The sequence below is a fragment of the Somniosus microcephalus genome, chromosome 29 (genome assembly GCF_052327205.1).
Source record: "Somniosus microcephalus isolate GS21.2 chromosome 29, FLI_Smic_1.0, whole genome shotgun sequence".
Taxonomy (NCBI): domain Eukaryota; kingdom Metazoa; phylum Chordata; class Chondrichthyes; order Squaliformes; family Somniosidae; genus Somniosus; species Somniosus microcephalus.
Window position 1 is genome coordinate 6324739 of NC_141015.1, and position 14348 is coordinate 6339086.

The following is a 14348-nucleotide window of genomic DNA, read 5'->3' on the forward strand; positions in this document are numbered from 1 at the left end:
GCTGTAGAAGCTACATCATTACATAAATTTAAAACAGAAATAGACAGTTTCCTAGAAGTAAAGGGAATTAAGGGTTACGGGGAGCGGGCAGGAATTTGGACATGAGTCTAGGTTCAGATCGGTCATGGCCCTGTGGGTAGCGGAGCGGGCCCAGGGGCCGTGTAGCCTGATCCTGCTCCTATTTCGTGTGTCTAATTCTGTTAGATTCAGGAGATGGTTCTGTGATAGTGGATTGGCTGTTAGGATCAGATCAGCCATGATCTTATTGAATGGCGGAGCAGGCTCGAGGGGCCAATTGGCCTGCTCCTGCTCCTATTTCTTATCTTATGATCTTATCAGCATCCAGACACAACCCAAACCCAGCACTGGACCATGAATGGGACATCCGATTGGCACACTCCAGCTTTATATCTCCCACTCCCACGGGAGCAGGTGTACAATGGTGGATCGCTTCCTGGAATAATTCCATAGGTAGCTGGGCTGCACATCTATTTTTTCCAGTATATTGAAAACGAGTTGAGGGCCTGAATAGTTAACAGAGTGTCTCAGAGCCTGGATGCTGATGTATCTGAGGGAGCCACAATGTATCTCTCGATCACCAGCAACACGGTTCTGGAGAACTCAAAAGCAAATAACCGATTTTTGAAATGTGTTCTTTCACACTTCTCACCTGCTGCCTGCAATCGATGGACGTTGTGAATCTCCGCACATCCTCACTGTCAGGCTGTGTTTCCTTGTTCACTGAACAATAACAACAGACACGGTGAGATTGGTACTGAATCAGGAACATTCACTGCTGATTTGGAGAAAGCAGCAATGATTTGAAAGTGCGAGGTGATTTACTTTCTATGTTACCTTACACTGTACACACACACAGCCCAAGAATGGCCTCTCCCTTCCCCCACTCACTCCATGTTCCGGAACTAGTTCCTGTTCCAATCTGTCTCTTACAGACAATCCCCGGCTTCCGATGAACTTGCCCCGACTCACAGCCCATCTGTGGACACAGTCCCAATGCGATGTGTTGCTGTGAGGAGGCTGCTGTTTGCTCCCTTACTCGGGCCCGTGATATCTCCGCTCCCTGATGTGTTCAGCGATCATCAGCCGAGCCCAGAGGAAACGGCCCCCGCTGGCAGAGCTGGGGGAGGGGAGCTCGCATGGGCCCTTCCTGTCGCTTTTAACACTGTGCGGGGAGAGGGGGAGGTGCAGGCAAATATTTCAATGCTGAAGCCTGAAAGCTGGAGGCGGAGTTGAAGCTCAGAGGACGCTGTCTCTGCTCTGCCTGTCACTCTGATTCTGTCTCCTCCCAGCCTCCCCGGGCAGCACCTGACTCACGGCGGTCTGGATGTGTGGACACAATCCGCACTCTCCAAACTATTAGACGTCTTTGTCATCTACTGGCTGAAAGCGAGCAATGATTCAGCAGAAACCATTTTGATTTCGACAGATACCTCAGCACTGTGTTTATGTTCCGCTTAAAACCATTGCCAAGTAGTTTATTGGTCAAGCTGAAAACTCCAAACAACCATTAAAAGCAGATGCCCGCACTCACCCGATTTTAGTGTGAACATTGTGGTTGATCATTGAGTGTGGGATAGACACTCCCTCTGTCACTCTGGTACTATGAGATTCACTGCTGAATATGGGACAGATACTGTATCTGTCACTCTCTTGCACAGTGTGTTCGTGCGGGATTGACAAATGTGCATATGATAGACAACGCATCTGTCACTCTCTGCATTGTCAATGGCAAATTGGCTGTTGAAAAACGACAGATACTGTATCTGACACTGTCTAGTACAATATGACTTTTTAAATTGTCTGGTGAGGCTAAACTAGATACTTTATCTGTCACTCTCTGGTACTGTCTCATTGTGGGATTGACAGGTGAGTATAGGAAATGCACTACCACTCACTCACAAGTGAGGGAATATTCGTTTATCCAGGATAGCAATTGTATCTGTCACTCTGTATCTGTGTGGCAGCGTTTGATTGTCAGGTGAGTGGGGGATAGATAACTTAATGGGCAAAACTGTGGCAAATGATATTCAAAGCAGATTTTAAGATTTAACATGTTAAATCAGATCTGGTATAATTCTGACCCATAGAACAGAACAGTAACCAGCCCTTTCAAAGATAATGTGGGTGGCTCTGAAAAGAGCCTTTGGGTTATTAGATTGAATCTTTTTCGCTTTACTTGCTCTTGGAGCTGGCAGTGCTGGTTTTTTTGGGCAGCAGCACCGCCTGGATATTAGGCAGCACCCCGCCCTGAGCGATGGTCACCTTTCCCAGCAACTTGTTGAGCTCCTCGTCGTTGCGGATGGCCAGCTGCAGGTGTCTGGGGATGATGCGGGTCTTCTTGTTGTCGCGGGCAGCGTTGCCGGCCAACTCCAGGATTTCAGCGGTCAGATACTCGAGCACAGCAGCCATGTACACCGGGGCTCCGGCACCCACACGCTGAGCGTAGTTGCCCTTTCGCAGGTGCCTGTGAACACGGCCCACAGGGAACTGCAGTCCGGCCCGGGATGAGCGAGACTTGGCTTTGGCCCGAGCTTTACCGCTGGTTTTTCCTCTTCCAGACATTTCCACAATCAATACGGTCAGAGAAAGAATGAAAATCTCCTCCCACATCTGCCCTTCTTATACCTTCTGGAGGAATGCAGATAGCGAACTTCTGATTGGTCGCTCTGTGGTGAATTTCATTGGTGCTTTCCGGTGACCAATCACAGTCTGCTTTTCCCGCCAATGAAAAGTGAGTGGAAATAACTGTTCTCAAGTCAGACCGCCAACGATTTTTTAATTTCAAAAAGCCCGCCAATATTTTCCTAACGAGCGAATTAAGTTAATAAATTCACCATTAGCCAAATAATTCCGAAATTTTTTTTTCTTCCTTTTGTCTTATTCCATCTCTCCCTTGCAAATTCCAGGCTGTTACAATCAGGATTAATTCCGCGTTCAATTTGAAACTGCAACGGGCGGGAATCAATTTCCATTGACTTTGAAACGGGACACATTCCAGCTCAATCTTTGTAAAGTGATGATTCACAGATTATCGATCGATCATTTGCACAGGCACTGCGGCTGGAGTGAAACCAGATCTGGGAGTCCTGCTGTCAGAAGGGAAGAGGGACAGAGGGTTTAAACTGTCCACCGTTCTGGTCTCTAAGAAACCCCATTCTGTGTTTTTGCAATGCAGTAATTCTCGGGTTAATACAAGGATTGACCACAAATGGCATTGAAAAAAATGAAAATGTGTTTGCAGAGATTGAGGTGACTGAAATCCGAGTCTCATCTCGAAAACAAGCTTTTAATTCGTCGGAAGACGCTGCAAGTGAACGGGTCTAAGATCAAAGGGAAAGAGCGATCAGGGACCGTGTTTGTAGTTCTTATCAGCCGAGCAGAGGAAACGGCCTCCGCTGGCCGAGCTGGGGGAGCGGTGCTCGCAGGGGCCCTTCCCGTCCGTTTCAAAAGTCTGGGGGAGGGGGAGGCGTAGCTTGAATTTTAGCGCATGCTCAGACTTTTCTTATAACACTTAAATCAGCAAAAATCTGATTGTTTCACAAATCGCTTTTATCGTTCATTAAATGGGCCACATGGAGACGCTGTTAATTATCATCCGAATTACTGATAAACCGAGTGTGTGACCCGGACACTGGAGTGGGAGTTCCTGAACAGGTTCACACATTCCGTCAGTTGAGATTTTATTTTCACCCACAGGGTGGTGGGGGTCTGGAACTGTTTTGCCTGAAAGGGTGGGAGAGGCAGAAACCCTCATCGCATTTTAAAAAGTACTTGGATATGACCATAAGTGCCGTAAACTGCAAGGCTACGGACCAAGAGCTGTAAAGTGGGATTTGGCTGGATATTGTTTATGGCCGACAGACACGATGGGCCGAATGGCCTCCTTCTGTGCCGTAACTTTCTATACTATACATCGTAGAGACAGAGAGCTAGAGTAGACACACTCACATACCAAACCCTAAGAAATACGCAATATCTGTCACATCCCAGAAAGTGACAGATAACGAGTAAAATCAACACCCACATAAATCCCAGGCCAGAAACTGACAGGTGCAGAAGTGCCGCCACCGACAAGTCTACGGCCGGCAGAGACGAATCGCCTCCTTCTGTGCCGAAAATGTCTACGATTCTATGAGTAAAGGGCATTAGGCCCATCGAGCTTATATGCTGATTTAAATCACCTCCACAGCTAAATTTGATTTGTTACATAGATCTACAGCGATCACAATGTAAATCCACAATCTATCTCCGCTCACTGGTCACTCCTCTCTGTGAGGTGGTGGGTGGCTCTTAAAAGAGCCTTTGTGTTGTGTTTGGTGGAAAGAGTCGAGATGTTCAGCCGCCGAATCCATAGAGAGTGCGGCCCTGCCGTTTCAGAGCGTAAACCACATCCATTGCCGTGACCGTCTTGCGCTTGGCGTGCTCAGTGTAGGTGACAGCATCCCTGATCACATTCTCCAGGAAAACCTTCAGCACCCCGCGGGTCTCCTCGTAGATCAGACCCGAGATCCGCTTGACACCGCCACGACGAGCCAGGCGGCGGATAGCTGGTTTGGTGATGCCCTGGATGTTGTCACGGAGCACTTTACGGTGGCGCTTGGCTCCGCCTTTGCCTAGTCCTTTGCCTCCTTTACCTCGCCCAGTCATGATGATTCTTCACTCACTGAAATCTTCACTTAATGAAAATTATTACCGTACAACTTTATTTATGCAGCCTGAGCGGACCTGGCTGAGAAAGGCAGACTGTACGTGAGGCGGAAGGGCGGGGTGAAAGAGAGAGAGGAGAGAGCGGGAAGGAAGAAGACAGATTCAGAGTGAGAGAGAGAAAGGACTCTGAGCTTCCAGCAACCTCTCCACGTTGACGTTACAATCCCCTGTAAAATCTTCACAAAAACTAAATACACTTTCAGAGAAATCCTGATAATCAAGGGTTTCTACAAAAGCAATAAACGGAATATATAATTAAAAATCAATTAAGTGGGCACGCTGCACTTCAAATCGATTACTGAATCATAGAATCGTTACATCACAGTAGGAGGCAATTCGGCCCATCGAGCCCGTGCCGGCTCTCTGCAAGAACACTTCAGCTAATCCCACTCCCCCGCACCCCTGCATTTTTTTCCCTACCGGTACTTATCCAATTCGCTGTTGAACGCTACGATTGAGTCTGCCTCCACCTCCCTCTCAGTCAGTTCATGCCAGACCCTGACCACTCGCTTTCCATAAAAGCAATAGGCGGACAATATAATTAAAATTCATTAAAGGAGGCACTCTGCACTTCAGATCTATTACAAAATCATTACAGCACATTGACGGCCATTCGGCCTTCCTCAAATCCGTGTCTCATTCCAAAAGCAAGCTTTTAATTCTTCGGCACGTTCTGGAAAGTTATACAGTCTGAGTGCAAAGGGAAATAGCGACCACGGATCGTGTTTGTAGTTTGTTGGACAGGGAATTCAACAGAGACGCTAAGGTCGATCCGGTCAGTGAAACGGTTTATGAGAATACAATATTCAATCTAAAGCTGAAAATTCAAACGTTGTCAAACACACTTGATCAGGAAGTAATTACAGTAAATTGTGTCTAAATGGAGATGCGTTTGTGTAGCTCTTTCAGAGAGATTGTGGGTGGCTCTTAAAAGAGCCGTTGTGTTTTGGGTTTGTTCTTTCAGGACAGCGTGCAATTTTACTTGGAGCTGGTGTATTTGGTCACCGCCTTTGTCCCTTCCGACACGGCGTGCTTGGCCAGCTCCCCGGGCAGCAGCAGGCGCACCGCGGTCTGGATCTCCCGGGAACTGATGGTGTGCCGCTTGTTGTAATGGGCCAGGCGGGAAGCCTCACCCGCGATGCGCTCGAAAATATCGTTCACAAACGAGTTCATGATGCCCATGGCCTTGGAGGAGATACCGGTGTCGGAGTGAACCTGCTTCATCACTTTGTAGATGTAGATGGAGTAACTCTCCTTCCTCGACCTTCTGCGCTTCTTGCCACCCTTCGCTGCCGGTTTAGTGACGGTTTTCTTGGCGGCCTTCTTAGCCATTGTTTTCTTTTCATCAACCATTCTCAAACTCGATTTCAGACACAAAATAACACAATCCCACTCCGGGCCCGGCTTAAATAGGCTGCCCCCATCGCCCTATGCTAATGAGGGATGGGTGAAGGACGTGGTTGTGATTGGCTGCTGAAGAGTGATGTTTGTTTTCCATTGTTCTGCATCTCTCTGATTGGCTGCTTTATGTATCCAATCAGATTGAATCTCTGTCACAAGCACGCCCCCTGCAGTCAGAAAGGTCATTGCAAGCGCAGAGGAATCATCATCTTCCCATTCTCCATTTCCCAGATCATTAAAGAGGCCCCAAGCACTTCTGCTGCACGGGTCTGCAATTTAAATGTCCAACCTGTGCTCTATATTCAAGCCTTGCGGGGTGGTCTGCGCCACTTTAGTTCAGTAATGCCAGTCCCTAGTACTGTGTGTGTGTGTGCGTGAATAGTTCTGTCTCAGTCTCTGGTTATTTATGTACCTGTTGGAATCATTCTCAATCTCAGTCTCTGTTACATGTGTCAGGGTGGGATTCCATCTGTATCCGTCAGACTCTGGTACCATGTGTCAGTGTTGGGATTCATTCTGAATCTTTCATTCTCTGGTAGTGTACGTGTGTGTGATATTAATTCAGTATCTGTCTGTCACTGGGATGTGCGAGTCTGAGATTCATTCTGTAACTGTTAGTCTCTGGTACTGTATGTTAGTGTCAGATTAGTTCTGAATCAGTCCGCCTCTCGCACTATATTTCAGCAAAGGATTCTGCATGAATATGCTATACACTCGGTTTATGAAAGTAGAATTCGTACTGCACCAATCAGTCTCTGGTACTTGATGTTAGTTTGAGATTCTTTCCATCTCTGCTAGTATCTGGTACTGTATGTGAGTGTGGGACTGAATCTATCTGTAAGTCAACTATACTGCATGTGACTGTGTACTCATTCTGTATCTGCCAAGCCCTCTGATTCTCTGTGTTACTATAAGATTCATTCTCTGTCTATCAGTCTCTGTTCTGTATGTGCATGTTAGAGTAATTATATATCACTGGGACGGTGTGCGAGTATGAAATTCATTCTGCATCTGTCAGTCTCTGGTGCTGATTGTGAGTGTCGGAGTTATTCTGTATCTGTCAGTCTCTGGTGCTGTACATTAGTTTTGAATTAGCTCTGAATCAGTCTGTCTCTCGTACTGTATTTCAGCAAAGGTTTCTGCATGAATATGCTACTCACTCGGTTTATGAAAGTAGGATTTGTACTGCATCTATCAGTCTCTGGTACTTGATGTTAGTTTGAGATTCTTTCCATCTCTGCTAGTATCTGGTACTGTATGTGAGTGTGGGAATGAACCTCTCTGCAAATTAATTGTACTGCCTGTGATTGTGTACTCATTCTGTATCTGCCAGGCCCTCTGATGCTCTGTGTTACTGTGAGACTCCATCTCTGTCTGTCAGTCTCTGTTCTATATGTCAATGTTAGTGTAGTTATATATCTGTCAATCTCTGGTACTGCATGTGAGAGTGCGATTCATTCTGCACCAATCATTATTTAATTTGGGGTTAACTTTGTCTCTTTCATTTGCTGGTACTGTGTACGAGTGTGTATTAATCCTGGGTCTGTCACCATCTGATACGCTGTGTCAGTGTGAGATTAATTCTCTTTCTCTGACAATCTCTAATAATGTATGTGAGACTGAGATTTATTCTATATCTGTTAGTTCCTGCTATGGCATGTGAGTTTAGGATTTATTCTGTACCTTTCAGTCTCTGATACTGTATGTGTGAGTTAGATTAATGTTGTCTCTGTCACTATTTGATACTGTTTCAGAGTGTGAGATTCATTCTGTGTATCTGTCATCTCTGATACTGCATGTGTCAGTTTAATTCTGTCTCTCACTATCTTGTAATGTAAGTGAGTGTGAGATTAATTCTGTGTATCTGACCATCTCTGATACAGTATGTGAGCATGAGATTTATCTGTACCTGTCAGTCTCTGATAATCTGTGTCAGTGTGGATTGATTCTGAATTAGTCAGTGTCAAATACTCTATCTGACAGTGAGGTACATTCTGTGTCTGTCAGTCTCTGGTATTATGTTTGAGAGTGAGATTCATTCTGTATCATTCAGTCTTTAATACTCTGTATCAGATTGGGATTCATTTTGTCCCTATCATTTTCTGGTACTGTATATGAGTGTGGGATTCATTATGTGCCTGTCTGTCTCTGATTCTCTGAGTTAGTGTGTGATTCATTTTCTCTTTGTCAGTCTATGATTCTGTATGTGAGAGTTAGATTAATTCAGTATCTGTCAGTCTCTGGTGTTGTATGAAAGTGTGGGATTCATTCTGTATATGTCAGTCCCTGATACTGTGTGCGAGAGTTAAATAAATTCTGTATCTGTCAGTCTCTGGTACTGTGTGTGAGTGTGGGAGTCATACTGCTGGGCTCAGCACTAGGTCCCTTGCTTTTTGTGGTATATATCAACGATCTTGTCTTGAATATAGGGGGTATGATTAAGAAGTATGCAGTTGATACTAAAATCGGCTGTGGTTGATACTGAAGAAGGAAGCTGTAGACTGCAGGAAGACATCAATAAATTGGTCAGGTGGGCAGAACCGTGGCAAATGGAATTCAATCCGGAGAAGTGTGAGGTAATGCATTTGGGGAGGGGTAAAAAGGAAAGGGAATACACATTAAATGGTAGGACACTGAGCAGTGTAGAGAAACAAAGGGACCTTGGAATGCATGTCTGCAGATCCCTGAAGGTAGCAGGCCAAGTATATAAGGTGGTTAAGAAGGCATAAGAAATGGTTGCCTTTATTAGCCGTGGCATAGAACACAAGAGCAGGGGGGTTATGCTTCAACTGTATAAAACACTAGTTAGGCCTCAGCTAGAGTACTGCGTGCAATTCTGGTCACCACATTACAGGAAAGATGTGATTGCACTACAGAGGGTACAGAGCAGATTTACAAGGATCTTGCCAGGAGTAGAGAATCTTAGCTATGTGGATAGACTGGATAAGCTTGGTCTGTTTTCCTTGGAACAGAGGACGTTGAGGGGAGTCCTTATTGAGGTGTGTAAAATTATGAGGTGCACAGATAAAGTGGATAGAAAGGACCTATTTCCCTTAGCAGTGGGGTCAAAAACCAGGCGCACAGATTTCAAGTATTTAGGGGAAGGTTTAGACAGGATTTGAGGGGAAATTTCTTCACCCAGAGGGTTATTGTGGTCTGGAACTCACTGCCTGAAAGGGTGGTAGAGGCAGGAACCCTAACCACATTTAAAAAGTACTTGGATGTGCAATTGGGATACTCTAACCTGCAGGGCTACGGACCAAGAGCTGGGAAGTGGGATTAGGTTGATAGCTCTTTGTTGGCCAGCGCGGACACAATGGGCCAAAATGGCCTCCTTCCGTGCTGTAAATTTCTATGATTCTATGTATGTGTCATTCTCTGATACTGTATGTATGAGTGGGATTTATGCTATATATGTTAGTCTCTTGTGGTCTGTCTTGGAATTAGATTAATTCTGTGTCTTTCAGTCTCTAGTACTGTGTGTGAGAGTGAGAATAATTCTGCATATCTGTCTCTGAAACTCTTGTCATTGTGTGATTGATTCTGTATTTGTCAGTGTCTAGTACTGTATGTGACAGTGAGGCGCATTCTCTGTTAGTCTCTGGATTTTGTGTGAGAGTGAGATTCATTCTGCAGCAATCAGTCTTTAATAATCGGTGTCAGTGAGGGATTCATTGTGTCTCTATCACTTTCTGGTTCTGCATGTGTGTGTGGGATTCATTCTGATTCTGTCATCCTCCGATACTTTGTGTCAGTGTTTGAATCAACCTATACCTGTCAGTCCCTGGTACGTGAGTGTGGGTTTTACACTGTGCCTGTCAGTTTCTGCTGTGTGAATTTTAGGTTTTACTCTACCAGTCTGTCTCTGATATGTGAGTGTGGGTTTTATTCTGCATCTTTCAATTTCCGTTCTGTGAGAATGGATTTTACTCTGTTTCTGTCAGTCTCTGGTTTGTGAATGTGGGTTCTAATCTGAACCCATCGATATCTGGTATGCTAGTACTGGTATTATTCAGTACCAGTCAGTTTCTGATACATGAATGTGGGTTTTCCTTTCTACCTGTCAATTTCCACACTGGAAGAAAGGGTTCACTCTGAATCTGAAAGTTTCTGGTTTGTGAGTGTGGGTTTTCATCTTTATCTGTCAGTCTCTGCTATGTGAGTGTCTTTTTCACTATCTTCTTTTTCTGCTATGCAAAGGTGTGTTTTTTTATGTATCTGTCAGCTTCTGGTATGTGAGTGTGGGTTTCTTCTGTATCAGTCGGTCACAGGTGAGTGAGTGTGAGATTATTCTGTCTCTGTCAGTTTCTGGTATCTGAGTGTGTGATTTTCATTGTACCTGTCAGTGTCTGGTTCATGAGGATCAGATTTATTCTGTACATTTTGGTTTCTTGTATGTGCCAGTGGGTTCTATTATGTACTTTTTAGTTTTTGTTGTATGTGTGGATTTCAATCAGTACCTGTTAGTTTCTGGGATGTGAGTGTGAGTTTTACTCTGTATCTATTCGTCTCTGGTATGTGAATGTGGGACTTACTTAGTATCTCAGTCTTTGGTGTATGAGTGAGCACTTTATTCTGTATCTGTCTGTCTCTGGGATGTGAGTGTGGGTTTTTCTTTGTACCAGTCAGAGTATGGTATGTAAATCTGGGCTTTATTTTGTACCTGTGTTTTCTGGTATGTGTGATTGTGTGGTATTATATATCTGTCAGTTTCTTTTATATGATTGAGGATTTTACTCTTTCCCTGACCGTCTCTGGTATGTGAATGTGGGTTTACTTCTGTCAATATTCAGAGGGATTTGAGTGTCCTTTTACACGAATCACAGAATGTTGTCATGCAGGCAAAATAATCAATTAGGAAGGTAATGTGCGTTAGCATTTATTGCAAAGGGGTTGCAGTAAAGCGTAAGTATGTGTTGCTGCAATTATATAGGCCTTTGGTTATCTCATTACTGGAGTACTTTGCACATTTTGGACTCCTTATCGAAGGCACGATATATATGCTTTACAGGTGGTGCATCAAATGTTCAAGAGATTGATTCCTGGGATGAGAGGGCTGTCCTATGAGGAGAGATTGAGTATAATGGGCTGATATTCTCTGGAGTTTAGAAGAATGAGAGGTGATTTCATCGAAACATTTCAAATTCTTAGCGGGCTTGACAGGGGTAGATGCTGCGAGGCTGTTTCCCCTGGCAGGAGAGTCTAGAATTAGGGCTCATAGTCTCATGATAAGGCGTCGGAAAATTAGGACTTGTTAATGATAAATGTATCCACTCAGAGTATCGTGAATCTTTGGAATTCTCTACTGCATGGGGCTGTTGATGCTCAGTCGATGAGTGTATTCAAGACTGAGATCATAGATTTTTGGGCACTAAGGGAATCAAGGGATATAGGGATAGGGTGGGATATTGGAGTTGTGGTCGAAGTTCAGCCATGATCTTATTGAATGTCAGAGCAGGCTTGAGGGGTTTTATAATCTATTCCTGCTACAATTCTTATTTTCTTATAGCTGACAGTCTCTTGGATGCGAGTGTGGATTTTATTCTGTATCTGACAGTCTCTGGTATGTGAGTGTGAGTTTCACTCTGTATCTGACAGTCTCTGGTATGTGAATGTGAGTTTCACTCTGTATCCGACAGTCACTGGTATGTGAGTGTGAGTTTCACTCTGTATCTGACAGTCTCTGGTATGTGAGTGTGAGTTTCGCACTGTATCTGACAGTCTCTGGTATGTGAGTGTAAGTTTCACTCTGTATCTGACAGTCTCTGGTATGTGAGTGTGAGTTTCGCACTGCATCTGACAGTCTCTGGTATGTGAGTGTGAGTGTTGCACTGTATCTGACAGTCTCTGGTATGTGAGTGTGAGTTTCGCACTCTATCTGACAGTCTCTGGTATGTGAGTGTGGGTTTCACTCTTTATCTGACAGTCTCAAGTATGAGTGTGAATTTCACTCTGTATCTGACAGTCTCTGGTATGTGAGTGTGAGTTTCACTCTGTATCTGACAGTCTCTGGTATGTGAGTGTGAGTATCGCTCTGTATCTGACAGTCTCTGGTATGAGTGTGAGTTTCACTCTGTATCTGACAGTCTCTGGTATGTGAGTGTGAGTTTCACTCTGTATCTGACAGTCTCTGGTATGTGAGTGTGAGTTTCATTCTGTATCTGACAGTCTCTGGTACGCGAGTTTGAGTTTCACTCTGTATCTTAGTCTCTGGTATGTGAGTGTGAGTATCACTCTGTATGTGACAGTCTCTGGTATGTGAGTGTGAGTATCACTCTGTATCTGACAGTCTCTGGTATGTGAGTGTGAGTTTCACTCTGTATCTGACAGTCTCTGGTATGTGAGTGTGAGTTTCACTCTGTATCTTACAGTCTCTGGTATGTGAGTGTGAGTTTCACTCTGTATCTGACAGTCTCTGGTATGTGAGTGTGAGTTTCACTCTGTATCTGACAGTCTCTGGTATGTGAGTGTGAGTTTCACTCTATCTGACAGTCTCTGGTATGTGAGTGTGAGTTTCACTCTGTATCTGACAGTCTCTGGTATGGGAGTGAGAGTTTCACTCTGTATCTGACAGTCTCTGGTATGTGAGTGTAAGTTTCACTCTGAATCTGACAGTCTCTGGTATGGGAGTGTGAGTTTCACTCTGTATCTGACAGTCTCTGGTATGTGGGTGTGAGTTTCACTCTGTATCTGATAGTCTCTGGTATGTGAGTGTGAGTTTCAATCTGTATCTGACAGTCTCTGGTATGTGAGTGTGAGTTTCACTCTGTATCTGACAGTCTCTGGTATGTGAGTATGAGTTCCACTCTGTATCTGACAGTCTCTGGTATGGGAGTGTGAGTTTCACTCTGTATCTGACAGTCTCTGGCATGTGAGTGTGAGTATCACTCTGTATCTGACAGTCTCTGGTATGTGAGTGTGAGTTTCACTCTATCTGACAGTCTCTGGTATGTGAGTGTGAGTTTCACTCTATCTGACAGTCTCTGGTATGTGAGTTTCACTCTGTATCTGACAGTCTCTGGTATGTGAGTGTGAGTTTCACTCTGTATCTGACAGTCTCTGGTATGCGAGTGTGAGTTTCACTCTATCTGACAGTCTCTGGTATGTGAGTGTGAGTTTCCCTCTGTATCTGACAGTCTCTGGTATGGGAGTGTGAGTTTCACTCTGTATCTGACAGTCTCTGGTATGTGAGTGTGAGTTTCACTCTGTATCTGACAGTCTTTGGTATGTGAGTGTGAGTTTCACTCAGTATCTGACAGTCTCTGGTATGTGAGTGTGGGTTTCACTCTGTATCTGACAGTCTCTGGTATGTGAGTGTGAGTTTCACTCTGTTTCTGACAGTCTCTGGTATGTGAGTGTGAGTTTTACTCTGTATCTTACAGTCTCTGGTATGTGAGTGTGAGTTTCTCTCTGTATCTGACAGTCTCTGGTATGTGAGTTTCACTCTGTATCTGACAGTCTCTGGTATGTGAGTGTAAGTTTCACTCTGTACCTGACAGTCTCTGGTATGTGAGTGTGAGTTTCACTCTGCATCTGACAGTCTCTGGCATGTGAGTGTAAGTTTCACTCTGAATCTGACAGTCTCTGGTATGGGAGTGTGAGTTTCACTCTGTATCTGACAGTCTCTGGTATGTGGGTGTGAGTTTCACTCTGTATCTGACAGTCTCTGGTATGTGAGTGTGAGTATCACTCTGTATCTGACAGTCTCAGGTATGAATGTGTGTTCCACTCTGTATCAGACAGTCTCTTGTATGTGAGTGTGAGTTTCATTCTGTATCTGACAGTCTCTGGTATGTGAGTGTGAGTTTCAATCTGTATCTGACATTCTCTGGTATGTGACTGTGAGTTTCACTCTGTATCTGACAGTCTCTGGTATGTGAGTGTGAGTTCCACTCTGTATCTGACAGTCACTGCTATGGGAGTGTGAGTTTCACTCTGTATCTGACAGTCTCTGGTATGTGAGTGTGAGTTTCATTCTGTATCTGACAGTCTCTGGTATGCGAGTGTGAGTTTCACTCTGTATCTTAGTCTCTGGTTTGTGAGTGTGATTATCACTCTGTATTTGACAGTCTTTGGTATGTGAGTGTGAGTTTCACTCTGTATCTGACAGTCTCTGGTATGTGAGTGTGAGTTTCACTCTGTATCTTACAGTCTCTGGTCTGTGAGTGTGAGTTTCATTCTGTATCTGACAGTCTCTGGTATGTGAGTGTGACTTTCAC

General features: G+C 44.5%; 2 protein-coding genes across 2 annotated transcripts; both read right to left on the reverse strand.

The window, feature by feature from the left end:
* Positions 1–4297: 4297 nt before the first annotated feature.
* Positions 4298–4704, reverse strand: LOC147098430 (histone H4). Its single transcript, XM_085970063.1, has one exon. It carries the CDS (start codon positions 4666–4668, stop codon positions 4357–4359), a length of 312 nt encoding a protein of 103 aa, XP_085826189.1. The 5' UTR covers positions 4669–4704; the 3' UTR covers positions 4298–4356.
* Positions 4705–5077: 373 nt separating this feature from the next.
* LOC147098431 (histone H2B-like) lies at positions 5078–6093 on the reverse strand. Its single transcript, XM_085970064.1, has one exon. It carries the CDS (start codon positions 6079–6081, stop codon positions 5707–5709), a length of 375 nt encoding a protein of 124 aa, XP_085826190.1. The 5' UTR covers positions 6082–6093; the 3' UTR covers positions 5078–5706.
* Positions 6094–14348: the final 8255 nt, after the last annotated feature.

What these genes read in the sequence shown, in the direction of transcription:
- LOC147098430 (XM_085970063.1), bottom strand. Translation starts at nt 4,668, where the DNA reads ATGACTGGGCGAGGTAAAGGAGGCAAAGGACTAGGCAAAGGCGGAGCC.
- LOC147098431 (XM_085970064.1), bottom strand. Translation starts at nt 6,081, where the DNA reads ATGGTTGATGAAAAGAAAACAATGGCTAAGAAGGCCGCCAAGAAAACC.